The sequence below is a fragment of the Clarias gariepinus genome, chromosome 22 (genome assembly GCF_024256425.1).
Source record: "Clarias gariepinus isolate MV-2021 ecotype Netherlands chromosome 22, CGAR_prim_01v2, whole genome shotgun sequence".
In the NCBI taxonomy this organism is placed as follows: Eukaryota; Metazoa; Chordata; class Actinopteri; order Siluriformes; family Clariidae; genus Clarias; species Clarias gariepinus.
In genome coordinates, this window is record NC_071121.1 from 975,070 (window position 1) to 990,375 (window position 15,306).

Below are 15,306 nucleotides of genomic sequence, written 5' to 3' on the forward strand. Positions count from 1 at the left end.
ATATACACACACACAAACACACACTTTTAGAAACAGTACCTTTGTCACAGCACTCTATGTGGAACACCAACACTGGAGTCAACTTATAGACTTTAAACATTCCCAAAAATCAACATAACAAAAGGCACATCAGGGCAGCATTGTGGCCTCACACCTCCACAGTGAGGGTTCAATTCTCATCTTGGGTCTGTGCATGTGAAGTTTCCATGTTCTCCCCATGATCGGTGGGTTTCCTCCGGGCACTCTGGTTTCCTTCCCCAGTCCAGACACATGCATGGCAGGCTAATCCCAATTGCTTGTGTCCAAGCTGAAGCCCCCCTCATGACCGAGGTCTCCTTAAAAAGGCTCCAGGCCTTCTGCAACCTTCCTGCGATAAGTGCTATAGAGAATAAATTACCAGAACTTCAGGATACTAGGATGTTTTTTTTTAAAGAATTCCTTAAGGGGTTCCTCATTAATTATTTGAATAGTTAACCGTTTGTCACATTTTCTGAAAGCACTTCACAAAATGTTTTATGATAAGTATGATTCCACATGGTAACTTTAAATAAAGCTTTAGTCTGCCATGTGTAGCTAGAAGAAGTAAGAATGTCTTATCTGGGGGAAAACCTAGAGTTGTTCAGAGGTTCCTCATGGTTTCAGTCTAATAATTAATAATAATAATTAGAACTTTATTAATCCCAGAGGGAAATTGCTTCTTTGCATATCCCAGCGTAACTGGGGTCAGAGCGCAGGGTCAGCCATGATAGTTGAAGTGTTTGTGAGTTTTTAAGGCATTCTGTTCTTCAAAGATTGTCAATACATTTTTTATTTTTGTTGCATTTACAATGTCTTTTTATCAGTTTCATTATAAAACTGTAAATCAGGCGAAAAGTTGTTAAGTTTACATGTTTTAAAGGTTTTCAGTCCTTGTGATGTAACAAACATTTCAGAGATCTACAGAAGCTGATGAAGAAGGTGGTTTACAGAACTTAACAAAACTTTACAGACCAGATCTTCTGATTTTTAGGTTGTTGGTTCTAATCCCGAAGTCCCAGAGAGCAAAAGGTGTGTTTTTAAGCAGGTCTCTGATCTGCTCAGGGATCAGGTGCTTGGAAAGCACTTCGTTTGGGTTCATACTTTAGATCAAATAAATTATATAAATAATAATAAAAAAGTGAGGAAAGACGTGACGTTAATCATAGCTGTTATTATTGCTATTAATCATAACTGCTATTATTGCGCCCCCTGCTGACTGAAAGAATTCATTACTCTTATAATAAACGGTGTATTCGGATATCAAAACGGTTTAATACATGTTTAGAATAATTAAATAATGAAACTGTATATGCAGGTAGCATTAAATTGCTTTCTAGCAATTATATATATATATATATTATTTATTTTTGTTAATAAATTATATATATATATATATATATATATATATATATATATATATATATATATATATATATATAATTTATTTAAAAAAATGAATATTACATTTTGATATTAAAATGTTAAATATATTTAGAAATTAAATAAATATTACATAAATATTAAATTAAATGAATATTAAATAATATTAAATAAATAACATATAATTAAATATTTTTTAAAATAATAAAATATTAAATATTTTTATTATATAACATTTATATTTTATATTACATTTATTATTTATTATATTACATTTTAATAATTGGTTAGTAGTTAGTTAGTATCTGCGCGGCACAGATTTTAAAAACGCGATTCTAACAGAATGTCCTAGGAGGCCTGCCGTAGCTTTCGAAGTGCCGCAGAAACAGATGGGCGTTCGTGCACTTTATTTTTGTTTATTCTCATAAAGACGCACACGATGGAACACAACGAGCAGAGTTTAACTTTAGACTGTTTAATAAGTATATTTTCTTTTCTCAGTGAAGACGATCTAATCAAAGTGTCGTGCGTTTGTAAGGTAAGGCGCTGTTACACAACGCGGAAGTTCAGGTGGCAGTAATTCGTTCCCCACCCGTATTCCGACAGGCCTCGCCCCTTCTGCAGGGATTAGCTAGTTATGTTTGGACCGTTTGATGTTTTGACAGATTGTATCCAATTACTGCGCGGGAGGCGGGGTTAATCAAACGCGGAAGAGAAAAGAGAATAAATACAAGTTGAGTTTTCAGTGAATCCTTTCGAGTTAAAGATCAAACTTCAAAATCACTTTATTGGTCAAAACATTAAATACTCTCTGTAGCTCGAAATTTACTGTTTTTATGTTCATGTTTTTATGATACTTTTTGTAGTAATTTATTTAATTTAATGAGTTAAATGTTAATATAAATAACTTAGTGCAAGTAAAATGAGCTGTATGGAAAATAAGATGTTTGTAATAAACTACTGAAATGACCAAAAATCTCGACCTGCAGATGAAGTTTTGCACAGACGGTCCTCGGGGTCAAGTGTCGGAAACTGAAAGCGGCTTGATAACATTCTTGGGACCCAAAGTGACGTCTTCACTATAATCTCACACAAAATGCAAAACCAACCCACAAAAATATGTAAACTCACTTCGCTTGGCTTTCCACTGATGCAAACAAGTTCAGACTGGCTCCCGGGCGTACACGCGGCTTTACCTGGCGTTCGGGCCGACGCAGTTTGGTCGATCGTTTGCCAAAAATGCTTTGTATGCCGCGGCGAGTTTAAATTCTTAAAGCTAAATTTCCTGAGGGAGAGCATTCGTATGCCGAGGTTCAGCTGCACGTATATTATAAAAACCAACAGAAAGAATGCGTTCATCTTTTTATTTTTTACTTCTTTAGCAGTGCGATCTTTTTGGTTAATACTTGAAAATGCTATTTTTAGATATATTCATGAATCTTACATTCACATTGTCACTTTTAGGAGTATAAATTTTCTATAAATTTTTCTCTGCCACAGTAATAAATGTGATTTAAATAATTTTCCCAACTTTATATTTTAATGGCCAAATTCTGCATTCATAAATATAAACTTTCTAAATATTTTCCTGAACTATCACCTTCGCTCTGTAAAATCCAAAACCTCGTTCACTTATTAAATCTAATAGAAAACCAGAAATATTATTTATTTAAACCATAATTTCTTTTAATTGTGTAAAGCTGCTTTGCAACAATTGTTAAAAGTGCTACACACAAAAAAAAAATTAAAAGAAAAAAAAATTAAATCTTTTCTGTTACCGTCTCAGCATTCAGATGTAGTCAATGTGATTTGTTTCCCCATTTAGGTTATTTTTTCAATTTTTTAAAATAAGTAATTAATTTGTTAATTTGCTCAAAATTGTTTATTCTATTCTTATCATTTATTTATATATTTTCTACATTTTGTATATCTATATGTCTTGTTATGTCGACTCTGGATAGTTAATTGTATAATTATACTTTTACACCTGAATCTCGCACCTTATACTTTTATTCTTTAAATTTTACTCACTATAAAAAAAATTGACAGATGTGAAATTAGCAAAAGTGTGAAGACAGATTTCATGCAAACATTAAAGCATAACCTAAAATAGAATCGTTAATAAATATTCAGTAAAAAAAAAGTAACATAGTTGAAGATGGTTAACGTCCAGTTTTATGTCTTAAATGTATACATCTTATATGGTTTGTATATTTTTTGTTAATCTGTAAATATAGTGATTTTAAGTTTAACATTTTCTTCTGAGTGCAATAAATTTTTTCATTCATTATTTTATTTTATCTTATCTTTCCTTTTATTAATATTAAATTTTTTATTTGAATTTAACATCACTGTAGGAAAAACATCAAACATCATTTACATCAAGCGAATAATGTTTATATATATATATATATATATATATATATATATATATATAAACATTTTGGTTATATATACACAGTGGAACCTTGGATTGTGACCATAATTTTTTCCGAAGCCTGTTTGTATATCAAAACACTCGTATATCAAAGTGATTTTCCCCCGTAAGAAATAATGAAAACTCTGATTATTCGTTCCACAACCCAAAAATATTGTGACTGTGTACATGATTTGTCAATCAGTGCGCTCGATTTATGAGTCCGCGCGCTCGGTTTAGTATTTGTTGTGAACATTTTGGTTCAGTTATTTTTTACATTTTCACATTTAAACAGTGAGTCTCTCTAATGACACTTGCTTTTGCTTGATTTTTCCTCTCCTGCACTGCTACAGCCAGTTTAACGTCTTTCTTTCACCACATTCACTGCACTTGGACACAAAATAAATTTTTTTTTAGCAATGCTGTTTATAATAAACAGTATACGTGCACACATCCGTTGACTATAAGTGTGATGGACTCGTATAAATGATATTTATTTCTATTTGTTTCTTTCAAATGTCACATGTTGCTCAGGACTGGAATGAAGCTGCAGAGACACAGTGGTTATGGAGGTAAACTATCACTCTGCTATCCTTTTATCCTAACATGTTTCTTAATATTTAAACAAAAAATATAAATATGAAAATGTTCTCGGTTCAGAGAGATGTGCCTGCGTCGCTGGGGTTTCTGTAACGTGGCCCAGCTGCTCTCAGACACGACCTCGTACACGTGGAAGCGTTATTACCTCCATCGCTCCTCCCTGGAGCTGAACATGAAGTGCGGCCGATCAGGAGGAGATTACAGCTGTAACAGCCTGAGGGGACACACAGGTACACAACATCTGCTTCTGCTGGCTCTTTCCTCAGGAACAGTGCTTCGGATTCCTAAAAAGCGCTCAGAGGAATCGGCGAGAGAGGAATGCATGTATTTTTCTAAATAATTTGTCGTTCTTTAAGGCCGGATCGTCGGCTTCTCGTACCTGATGGGAAACAGCGCTTTACACGACATGTGGAACGTCACGCCGATCGTCTGCAGCGCCTCCTCTGACGGAACACTCAAAGCCTGGGACATACACAAGGTCAGATCCACTTTTATAACCATGCTCAACCTTTTTAACAGGTGTTTGTGTCATTAAATTATTTTTTTAAGGTATTTATTTGCATAGAAAACCAGCACTGATGCCGGTGATGTGAGTGTTGTTGCATCATAAAGTGTGAGAACCAATCAGGGATCAGTATGCAAATGAAGGCCATGTAACATGAGAGGAGTCTATTTTTCTTAAATTGTTTAATGATGTTTATTATTCATTTTTAAATTCTTTATTATAAAGAAACCATGTCTTATCTAAAAATTCAAATAAAAAGCAAACATATTGTTTAAGTGAATTAGGTGTGGCATGTTTAATTAGCATATTCCTATATCAAACCTATATTCCTGTATGAGAGAAAACTATTGGCACCCCTGTCTATTTATTACGGTATAATAACTGATTTGTAAATGTAAAGACTTTAAATTGCGTTTCATGTCGCAGGGTGTTCCTCTGTGGTCCAGCTCCGCTCAGAACCCGCTGACCCGTATCATCACGGACCCAGAGCAGAGCATTGTGATCACGTCGGACAGCGCCGGGACGATCAGCACGTGGCAGGGACGGACGGGAGAGCCGCTGAACTCCTTCACCTCGGGCTCGTCTCAGTGCACGTTAATGACCTTCAGCACAGAGGGAAACGCTTTCGTTACGGTAACCAGTGTAGACTCTGTACACACACACACTTTCACATAGCTACAAATGACTAAACACTCGTCTGCTTCTGTTCGTGTTCGAGGTGGGAACTTCGCTGGGGTCTCTCCTCGTCCTGACGTCACCGCAGCTGTCTGAAACATCTCGGCACGTGGTGTGCGACTCGTTCGCTCTGAACGTCCTCCTCTCTTCTCCTGATAAGAAGTGGATCCTCGCTGCATCTAAGGACAACTCGGACCTGAGCCCGAAGGTGAAAACGTTCAAACTTCTCGCACTGGAGACTCCTTTCTTACATGCTACTGTTACTAAACATCTCATTACTGTAAGGAATCTTTACTGAAGTGTGCGCTTTACCCTGTGAAGGCGCTGTTGCCATGGAAACGATAACAAATCAGAAAGAGCGCTAATACAAACCTGCACTCCTGTCAGAGCTGCTGTTATAGAGAATTAATCACTGTGTGTGACATCTGTGACCGCTCATTTGTGTGTGTGTGTGTGTGTGCGTGTGTGCGTGCGCGCGCATTACTTATACTCATGTTTTAATAAATCTGCTTTTCACTTTCTGGGGCAGTGAACTTATTATTGTGTGTGTTTCTGACGGCAGGTTTTCAGCACTCAGAGTGTGTGTAGTCCTGAGAAAGACTCTGAAGCTGTGTGTGTGTGTTTGCCGGTCCGTGGCTGCGCGTCTGCGGCGTTCTTCCCCTCTCAGGCCGCGCGAGTGGCCGTGGTTCACAGCGGCTCCGAGCTCAGACTCAACATGCTGTCTGTGTTCGAGTTCAGCCTGAAGAAGTCCAGATACAAGCAGGAGGCTCAGGGTACGAGTGTGAACCTCAGACACTGCCGACGGCCCTGTGCAAAAGTTTACACACCCTTCACATGAAGGAATGCCATTTATAAAAGTTCAAGCCTTTAAATATATTTTTTCAGACATTGCTTTATTTTAATTCTTTTACATTTTTTAACAGCCTCTCAATATTAAACTAATAATAATAAAACTGAAAAATAACAGTTTAATGCAAATATCCTTTTATAAGTGTCACATCATTGTTTTCCTCCTCATGTTTTTCCCCTTTCTTTTTATTTTGTCTACAGAAATGTTTTTAAATAATTTATAAAACCCATTTTGTCCCATTAAATATCACGAGGAGCTGCTAACTTTTGCACTAAAATATTGTTTGGAACTTTCTTTTTTTAAAGCCTGTTTTAAAATAATGCATATAAGTTATTTAATATTTATATGTATTTACTAAATGATATTATGTGATTATTATATTGTTATCATGATTTCAGTTTATTAATGTAATATAGATTTAATAATAATTGTAATTATAATAATTATTCAGCTTAACATTTAATAACATCATTGGTATTATAATTGGTTAATGTTATTATTGTACTATTACTTATAATGTATGTAGTTTTGTTTATACATATATATTTTTTCTGCTTCAGCTCAGCAGGTCGAATCTTTCCGTCTGGATTTAAGCAGCTGGAACTCGGACCTGACTCTCCAGACGAAAGGGAACAGCATGGTTCTGATTGCAGACGGTACCGACCTGAAGGTCTACACCCTTAAAGGCGAGCTAATCTCCAGCTTTAAGGAGCATCTCCAGCCCATCACGTCTGTGTGTGTGGTGAGAACTTCCTCATCCTCCTCTCTCACATCAACCCTCAGGGAAACGAAATGAAACACATTTACGCTCCTCTGATCCCTGCAGGACGATTTCCGGGTTGTCACAGCGTCGCGTGATTTATCTCTGCGAGTGCTGACCTGGAGGAAGGACAGAGAGAAAGGGTTAATGCTGGAGAGTCAGTATCACCTGCTGGGTGGCTCTCACACCATGTCCAGGTACGGGCGCAACTTCATCACCCGCATCTGCCCCTCAGCCTCATGTGTGTCTTTTATCTTATCTTACAAATTTATCAATAAATGTAGCTTACAATCAAAAACATTTTAATGGTAAGTCTGTCATTTCTTTTTTACTAAATGTTTAAAGAATAAATTAGTTAATTAGTCATTTATTTTAAATAATCACAGTAACATTAAACCACTTTGATTTGGTAATAAAATGGAAAAAAAAAAAAGAAAGAAAAGAATTAAAGCCAGTTTCCCAAAGTGTGGGCTGCTGCCCCTCGTGGCCAGTGAAGGTAGTGCAGGTGGGCAATGAAAGGGCATTTACTATAAATAAACAAAATATTTAGTTTAAAATTATCATACAATATTTACATTAGTTAAATATTTACATTCAAAAAAGCAATCGAAACCCTCGTCTCATTTCAGGCCATTTAAATCTAAACAGTTTCATATTTTAAGATTTTCTTAAACATGATAATTACTGTGTGAAGCTCCTTCTGCAGAACTCTGATCATGTGACGTGTTTATTTGCAGAGGATTCACTGCGGTGGCGTGCGATTATGCGAGCATCGTCGCCTCGGTGGAAGCCGTTAATGGAAAGGACGTCCTGAAGGCCTACGTCTTTAATTCTTGAACAGATCTGGAACAGACATTTACAGCCTCCAGATTAAAATACGCCTTAATGCGCTGCTTGTGCTCGAGCATGTTTATTGATGTGTTTTAGAGTGAGCATCGCTGTGCACTTTGAAAGGTTTAACATATCTTTTTTCCCTTTAAAAATTTGTTACTAGAGTAATTTGTAGAAACAGGGTGTACTGGGTTTGTAATGGTGAGATCATTCATTGCTCGGTGAGTGATAATGATGATGATGATGATGATGATGATAATTTGAATTACTATGCCTGCCATAAAGCTGCTTCACAGAAAATCCACTAGATTTTGATTCCTAATGAACAAGCCAGAGGTTACAGTGCTGAGGAAGTAAAAAGCTTCCTGAGATGATGTGAGAAGAAACCTCTGGAAGAATCGCTCAAAATGGAACCCGTGTTCTCCTGGATGATAATGGATAGTGTGATTATAAATCATTACAGTATAGTCATGTAGTGAAAAAGTCAGCATCCTCCTGAGACTATTCACAGCTTCAGGAGACGAGGTTTAAGTGCAGAAAGCTCCAGGAACACACGGGTTGGCAGGGATACAGGAGCTGTATCCTGCATCACTAATTTGAGACACAAACCAACATTCACACACGCATTCACAAAAGCCAATTAGTCTAACCTGCATGTCTTTGGACTGTGGAGGAAATCCACCAAGCATGGGGAGAACATGCAAACTCCATGCAGACAGATCGGACCCTGGAGGTGGAAGGCAACAGTGCTAGCCACTACACCACAGTGCCGCCTTACGAGCGCAATATGAAGTGTTGTCTGATCTATCTTGTCAACATGCTGCGTTGGCCTGCGGACCTGCCACTTATGTTTTTTGTTTTTCTCACCATTCAGTGTAACCCAGCACATCTGGCACCACAGCCACGGCGTGTGTAAAGTCACAAGGACGATCAAACATGTTTAATTTGAACATTAACTAAAGCTCTTTTTCTCTATCTGCGTGATGCATATGCATTATTCTGCTGAATTAGCTTTGTGGATAATTGCATGAATTAACAGGTGTACTGATGTAAAATAAAGCACTACACATACTTGCGCAATATCTGTGCTGCGTTGACGCGCCTAATGCACCGCAGTCTGTCTGATTTTCATTTTGAGGTACAGTTTTCAATTCAATTCAATTCAATTTTATTTGTATAGCGCCTTTAACAATGGTCATTGTTTCAAAGCAGCTTCACAAAAATAAAAAGAAAATTTATGGAAGTGTGTATGTGTGAGAAAAATGTGTCTAAATAATAATGAGATTGTCTCTGTTGACGCTCATGACGCAGCTTCTGTTGGATTCTGACCGTTTAGAACTTGCGCTGGGAAGCGCTTTAATTCCTGCACGAGACGAAAATAATAAATATAAACAAATAACTATGTAAATGTATAAATAATAACTCCAGTTTCCTATGAAATGTGACACGTATTTACATTTACACACTGAAATATTAGTTTATTTTTTTCGCAGGATGTTTAAAATACAGTGACGATAAGTTAAGGCTTCAGTTCTAACTGCAAGATATTATTATTTAAAAAAAAACATGGTTACATTTACATTTCAGTGACGCTATAATTAAATAAGTATGAAGTTAATTTATTTGCACATGTCTAATAATACAGTTTACAGTCCGACACATTCTGCAAAGCGATTTGTTTCTGTACAACACTTTTAATTAGCATAATGTATTATAAATTTAATCTGTTCCGGAGGCGAATTCTTAAGATGAAATCTTGTATTGTGAGACACATTGTCCCAGAGGAAATAATCTAAATGGGGACAATCCGTTCCAGCCACCCAAAAATATTACCAATTTCCAACCTTATCCATATTGTTGCATATAAAAAAAATCTAAACATTTAGAAGAGACATGTAAATGAAGTCAAATATAAAATAAACACTAAATCTCATTTAACAATAATTTTTGATTCTTCTTGGCACCCTCTGCTTTAAAATCCAAACTAAAAGCGGCTCCTTTTAGTTCTTGCTACCGTCTTTAATAACCTTCTTGGGACCTGCGGTGCTACGTCTTCACTAAATCTCACACAAAATGCAAATAATAATAATAATAATAGTAATAATAACCCCACAAAAAATACATAGCTTGGCTTTGCTTAGCTTTCCACGTACACATACAAGTTTTGAACAGCTCTCGGACGTACACGCAACGTAGCTGGCATTCGGTTTAACTCAGTTCCGTCACGCGTATGGCTAAAATGCTTCATATGCTAAAGCGAATTTCTTTGAATATAGTTTGTATGCCGAGGTACCTCTGTACAGTGGAACCTCGGATTACGAGCATAATTCGTTCGGGAAGCGGGCTCGTATTTCAAAACACTCGTAAATTAAAGCACATTTTTCCATAAGAAATACAGTGGAACCTCGGATTACGAGTAACGTGGTTTACGAGTGTTTTGCAAGACGAGCAACAATTTTTTATAATTTTTTACTTAAAAAACGAGCATTGTCTTAGTTAACGAGCACCGAGTATCATGTTTTACGCATGCGCTTCTTGTTTTAACAACGAGCGTTACGTCATCACAAGTGAGCCAACGGTTTTTCTCTCTCTTGCAGCAGAATTGTAGGTAATCGTCTCTCCTGCTGGGTGAATACACACACGCGCTGTGTGTGTGTGTGTGTGTGTGAGATGTGCGTGTGCGCGCGCACACACACACACACACATTAACCGAGAGACCGTTTTTAAAACCGTTTAAAAATTACCAAGGAACATCGCTAGTCACACTCGCGTGAGTGCATACTAACGGGATTACTACTGTAAAGTAAAACAACAACAACAACAACAAAAATTAAACAGCTCCTCACCTTTGAAAACAGTCGCGACAGAGAAGAGTTTGTGTGTTTATTTGGCAACCTGAGAGAAGGGGAGCTGTAAAGCCGAGACCTATCGTCTCCCCTGCTGGGTCTTAGTGCCTGCAGTGTTTTTGCGTGCGCGTGTTTGTGTCTGTGTAAGGCAGAGAGTTTGTGTGTTTGTTTGGCAACCTGAGAGAAGGGGGCCGTAAACGCGAGCGAGCCCCCCCTTCATCTCCCCTCCTCTCAGGTTGCCAAATAAACACACAAACTTCTCTCTGTCGCGATTGTTTTCAAAGGTGAGGAGCTGTTTAATTTGTTTTTTGTTGTTGTTGTTTTACTTACAGCAGTGATCCTGTTAGTATGCGCTCACGTGAGTGTGACTAGGAATGTTCCTTGCTAATTTTTAAATGGTTTTAAAAACGGTCTATCCCTTAATATGTGTGTGTGTGTGTGTGTGTGCGCGCGCACATTTTACACACATACACTCTGCATGCACAAACGAAAACCCTTACCTGTCGGGGTTTAATTTTACATTTTTTTAAGGTAAAGTACAGGTTAATTTGTTTTATTTTTACTTTATATTTTGTATTAATTATATTTATGTATTTTTTTTTTGGGCTGTAGAACTAATAATTTAAATTTCCATTATTTCCTATGGGAAAATAAAATTTGGTTTAAGAGTGTTTTGGAATATGAGCCCACTTCTGGAACGAATTAAGCTCGTAATCCGAGGTTCCACTGTAATTGAAATTAAAATTCGTTCCACAGCCCAAAAAAAATACATAAAAATAATTAACACAAAATATAAAGTCAAAACAAAACAAATTAACCTGCATGTTACCTTCAAAAAAAGTAAAAATAAATCCCGACAGATAAGTGTTTCCGTTTGTGCACGCAGGCGCTGTGTGTGTGTAATGTGCATGCACACACACACATCAACAGAGAGACATTGCTAGTCACACTCGCGTGAGTGAATACTAACGGAAACACCACTGTAAAGTAACAAAACAAACAAACAAATGAACCTGCACTTTACCTTTGGAAAGAATCGCGACAGAGCGGAGTTTCTGTGTAAGGCAGAGTGTGTGTATCTGTATGTGTGTGGGAAGGACGAGGGGGTGGGAGGGGTTCTGTAAAGGTGAGAGTGTGTCTGTGTGTATGTTGGTGTAAGTGAAGGAGCACGGTGTCAAATTACGCGCGCGCACACACACACACACACACACACACACATACACTCTCTCACCTTTACAGCCCCTTCCCACCCCCTCCTACTCTCGGCATATGTATAGTAGAGCAGTCAGACCATTGAACATGTGATTTTTTTTCCTACACTGCCAGGACAAAAAGTTTATTTTGATTAATTAATTAATTAATTACTGTAGAAGGGTCATTATTGGGCTGCTTCAAACAAAGGAAACAACCAACGATGTAACTAATGAAATCTCAGAGTCTGCGACTTCTTTCTGTGCAGGCAGTGTGTATAACTGTGCTGTAAGCTACATTTCCTGGAGGCAGGATTTGAAGATGTGATCTTAGTTCAGATGTCATCTTCACAGAAGCTTTAATTAAGAAAAATAAATCCTGAAAGAACAAAGTGAATCACCAATTACCAACCCCCAACCATCACCACTACCACCGAACCCCAAGAGAAATTTATAATTTAATGTTATTTTTTTTCTAATTTAACCTTAATGAAAAACTTTTCCTTTCAGATACACATGGTTCGCAAAAAAAGAAGACAGAAGACAGACAGGTGTTTAAAGTTAAAAGGTTCCTCTGTCGCTGCTAAAGATGACATCGCTCTCACCAGCCTGAGCGGCAGGTCAACAGTCTCAACAGAACGTCATCATGGATGTAGCATTGCTCATGATCTCGGAAGACAAGCTTCCTTTTAGCATTTTGGAAGGATCCGGGTTCCAAAAGTTTGTGGCTGCGATCAGTCCCAAGTACCCAAGACTTTTCCAGAATAAAGTAGGAATGAGTTGCGTTCCAGCAGCTACGCAACAAAGACGTAGACAGCAGTTTCACACGTGAGCTTGAAGCCGTGCTCCTGAGCTATGGGCTGTCCCCACAAAACATCGGTTACCTCATAGTTTACGAGGCCAAGAGCACGATCACAACACACACCGCGTTCTGCGACCACAAGCTCATGCACAGCAGCCTATGGAACGACCCAGACGAAGACAACATACATGACTTCCTCAACAGTCTGGGGTCTGCCCTGGACATCTCAGAAGTCCAGATGGGCACGAATGTTGATTGCTATAGCAGCCTGTTAACCTTAGGGATCAAGAAAGCTCTGAAGACCTCAAAGTCTGCAAACTACGTCTTTTCTCAGGTCTGAGATGTCGTGGTCTTTTTCTGACAAAATGCCTACTGGAATAACATTCTCATGCAGGACTGTAAGTTCTCTTTCACAGATCCTCACAGCTACAGCAGGTACAGTTGGAGTTCCACCTTTGCTGCTCTTCATCAGCTGCTTTCCCAGAATGCCTGGGACGGCGCGATGGCTGTTATCGTCTCTTTCCCATGGTCACTTGCATAGTTCAAGCCAATAGAAATAAACTTCCTCAGTACACTATAGAGGGACTGTTGCTTTATAGAGGGAGCCTGAGTTTAAGGGATTGAGGACACAGAACTGGATTGTAAACAGCCTTACTTTTTACTTCTACTCCTTACATTTTAAAAATAGCCTCGTTACTCCTATTTTGTTTCAGCTTGTCATTCAAAAAACAAACAAACCAAAAAACATCTGGATAAATCGCGCCATCCGGATGGAGCAAATTTGATTGTGGTTGGATGAGAAGTATAAACATACCATTCCGACACCCTATTGGTTGGTATGCGATCCATCGCACCTGCAATGACGTAAATAGCAATAAAATAGCATTTTCGGTTGATAAGGTTGTGATAAGTAGACGAAGATGTCCGTGATAGAGACTCAAGATTCGAGCGAAATGTCACAACCAAGCACCAGCGAGGAAGGTAACAGCACCAGGAAGCTAACAGGAATGATATATATATATATATATATATATATATATATATACATTTTTAGATTAAATCACTTGTATTAATCCTTCACTCTGACAGCACTAATGTTTATTGTAGACAACCATACAAGGGTAATTGTTACTTAGCCTGCCCTGGGTGCACTAATTTTCCTGTATGTTGCCCTCACAGATTCCTGCAGATAAGCTTGGATGTACATTAACATTCCAATAAAGATTACCGATGATACGCCTCTGAAGTTTGACTTTTTGCACCATTAAAATACTTATAGGCAACTAGTTATCATATCTTCTTCTCCATGAAACATGTTAATGCTCAGTAGTACACATATATGGTTCTTTAATGTATTTGCATTGTACTAAAATGCATTCTTTTGCAATTGCCATATACAGAATCCCAAATCACTATGGCCGTTAAAAAATACAACAACAACACAACAACACATTTTTCTTTTTGTTTATGAGGTGTTAGTGCAGTATATAGGCCCGTGGCACAGCCTAATCTTTTATCCTTAATGCTTTTCCCCCTCACGTTACTTTTACTTTTATACCTTTACTTGTAAAAAAGCTTGAGTTGATACTTCAACTTCTAAAGAAGTCTTTTTAAACCCTAGTATCTATACTCCTACGCAAGTAATGAATGTGAATACTTTTGACACCACTGGTGACCGGTAGCATCAGTACATCTTCATTATCTTCAACAACTCATGCAAAAAAAAAAAAAAAAGCACAATAACATTTTTGTAAATAATACAAAGCAGGTGACAATAATCAGATTAGAGTAAGTAAATAATGTTTATTTGAGATTGGAGTCCTGGTTTTAGCTTCTTTTTTTTTTTTTTTTGCTTTTTTATTTAACCACATCCGCATTTAAAAGGCATCTATTTTTTAGGCTTTTTAAATGTAAAGTATGCTTAGTTAAGCTGTTATAAACACTTTGGCTGAAGATTAAAGATAACAGATGTGAGCTTTGCTAGGTTTCCATCTGACCAGGTGTAAAAACAGCAGGTAAAGAACAGAATCCTTATGAATACCTCAACATCAGATACCTGGAATAGACATGTTTTATTTATATTAATTTTATTTAAAAGAAAATTATATATATAAAATATCAAATAAAATATAATATATATTTTTATAATTCTATTTAAATAAATAAATGTGTATTTTATATTATAAGTATTTTACATACAAATAATTCAAACTTTATCTCAACTTATAAATTACAATTACACGTGAGCTACTATTGTAGAGCAGTGCTAAGACTATACAGAATGGTCCTGCATGCTAGTTTACTAAGGGAAACTTTCAAATCTAAAACCCTAAAAACCAGACCTCTCTTTATTTTCAATGAAATTAATTACATTTTATTTGTGTAGCACTTTTAACAATTGTCATTGTCGCAAAGCAGCTTAACGCAGTGAGT

At 37.1% G+C, this 15,306-nt stretch overlaps 1 protein-coding gene across 1 annotated transcript; it reads left to right on the top strand.

Moving 5' to 3' along the window:
• Window positions 1-1,766: 1,766 nt before the first annotated feature.
• Window positions 1,767-9,278, top strand: fbxw12 (F-box and WD repeat domain containing 12). The gene is made up of 10 exons (XM_053482725.1): window positions 1,767-1,936; window positions 4,349-4,386; window positions 4,475-4,644; window positions 4,771-4,892; window positions 5,346-5,552; window positions 5,638-5,802; window positions 6,157-6,367; window positions 7,005-7,186; window positions 7,271-7,401; window positions 7,942-9,278. The coding sequence occupies exons 1-10, from the start codon at window positions 1,838-1,840 to the stop codon at window positions 8,039-8,041; spliced, it is 1,425 nt and encodes a 474-aa protein (XP_053338700.1). The 5' UTR covers window positions 1,767-1,837; the 3' UTR covers window positions 8,042-9,278.
• Window positions 9,279-15,306: the final 6,028 nt, after the last annotated feature.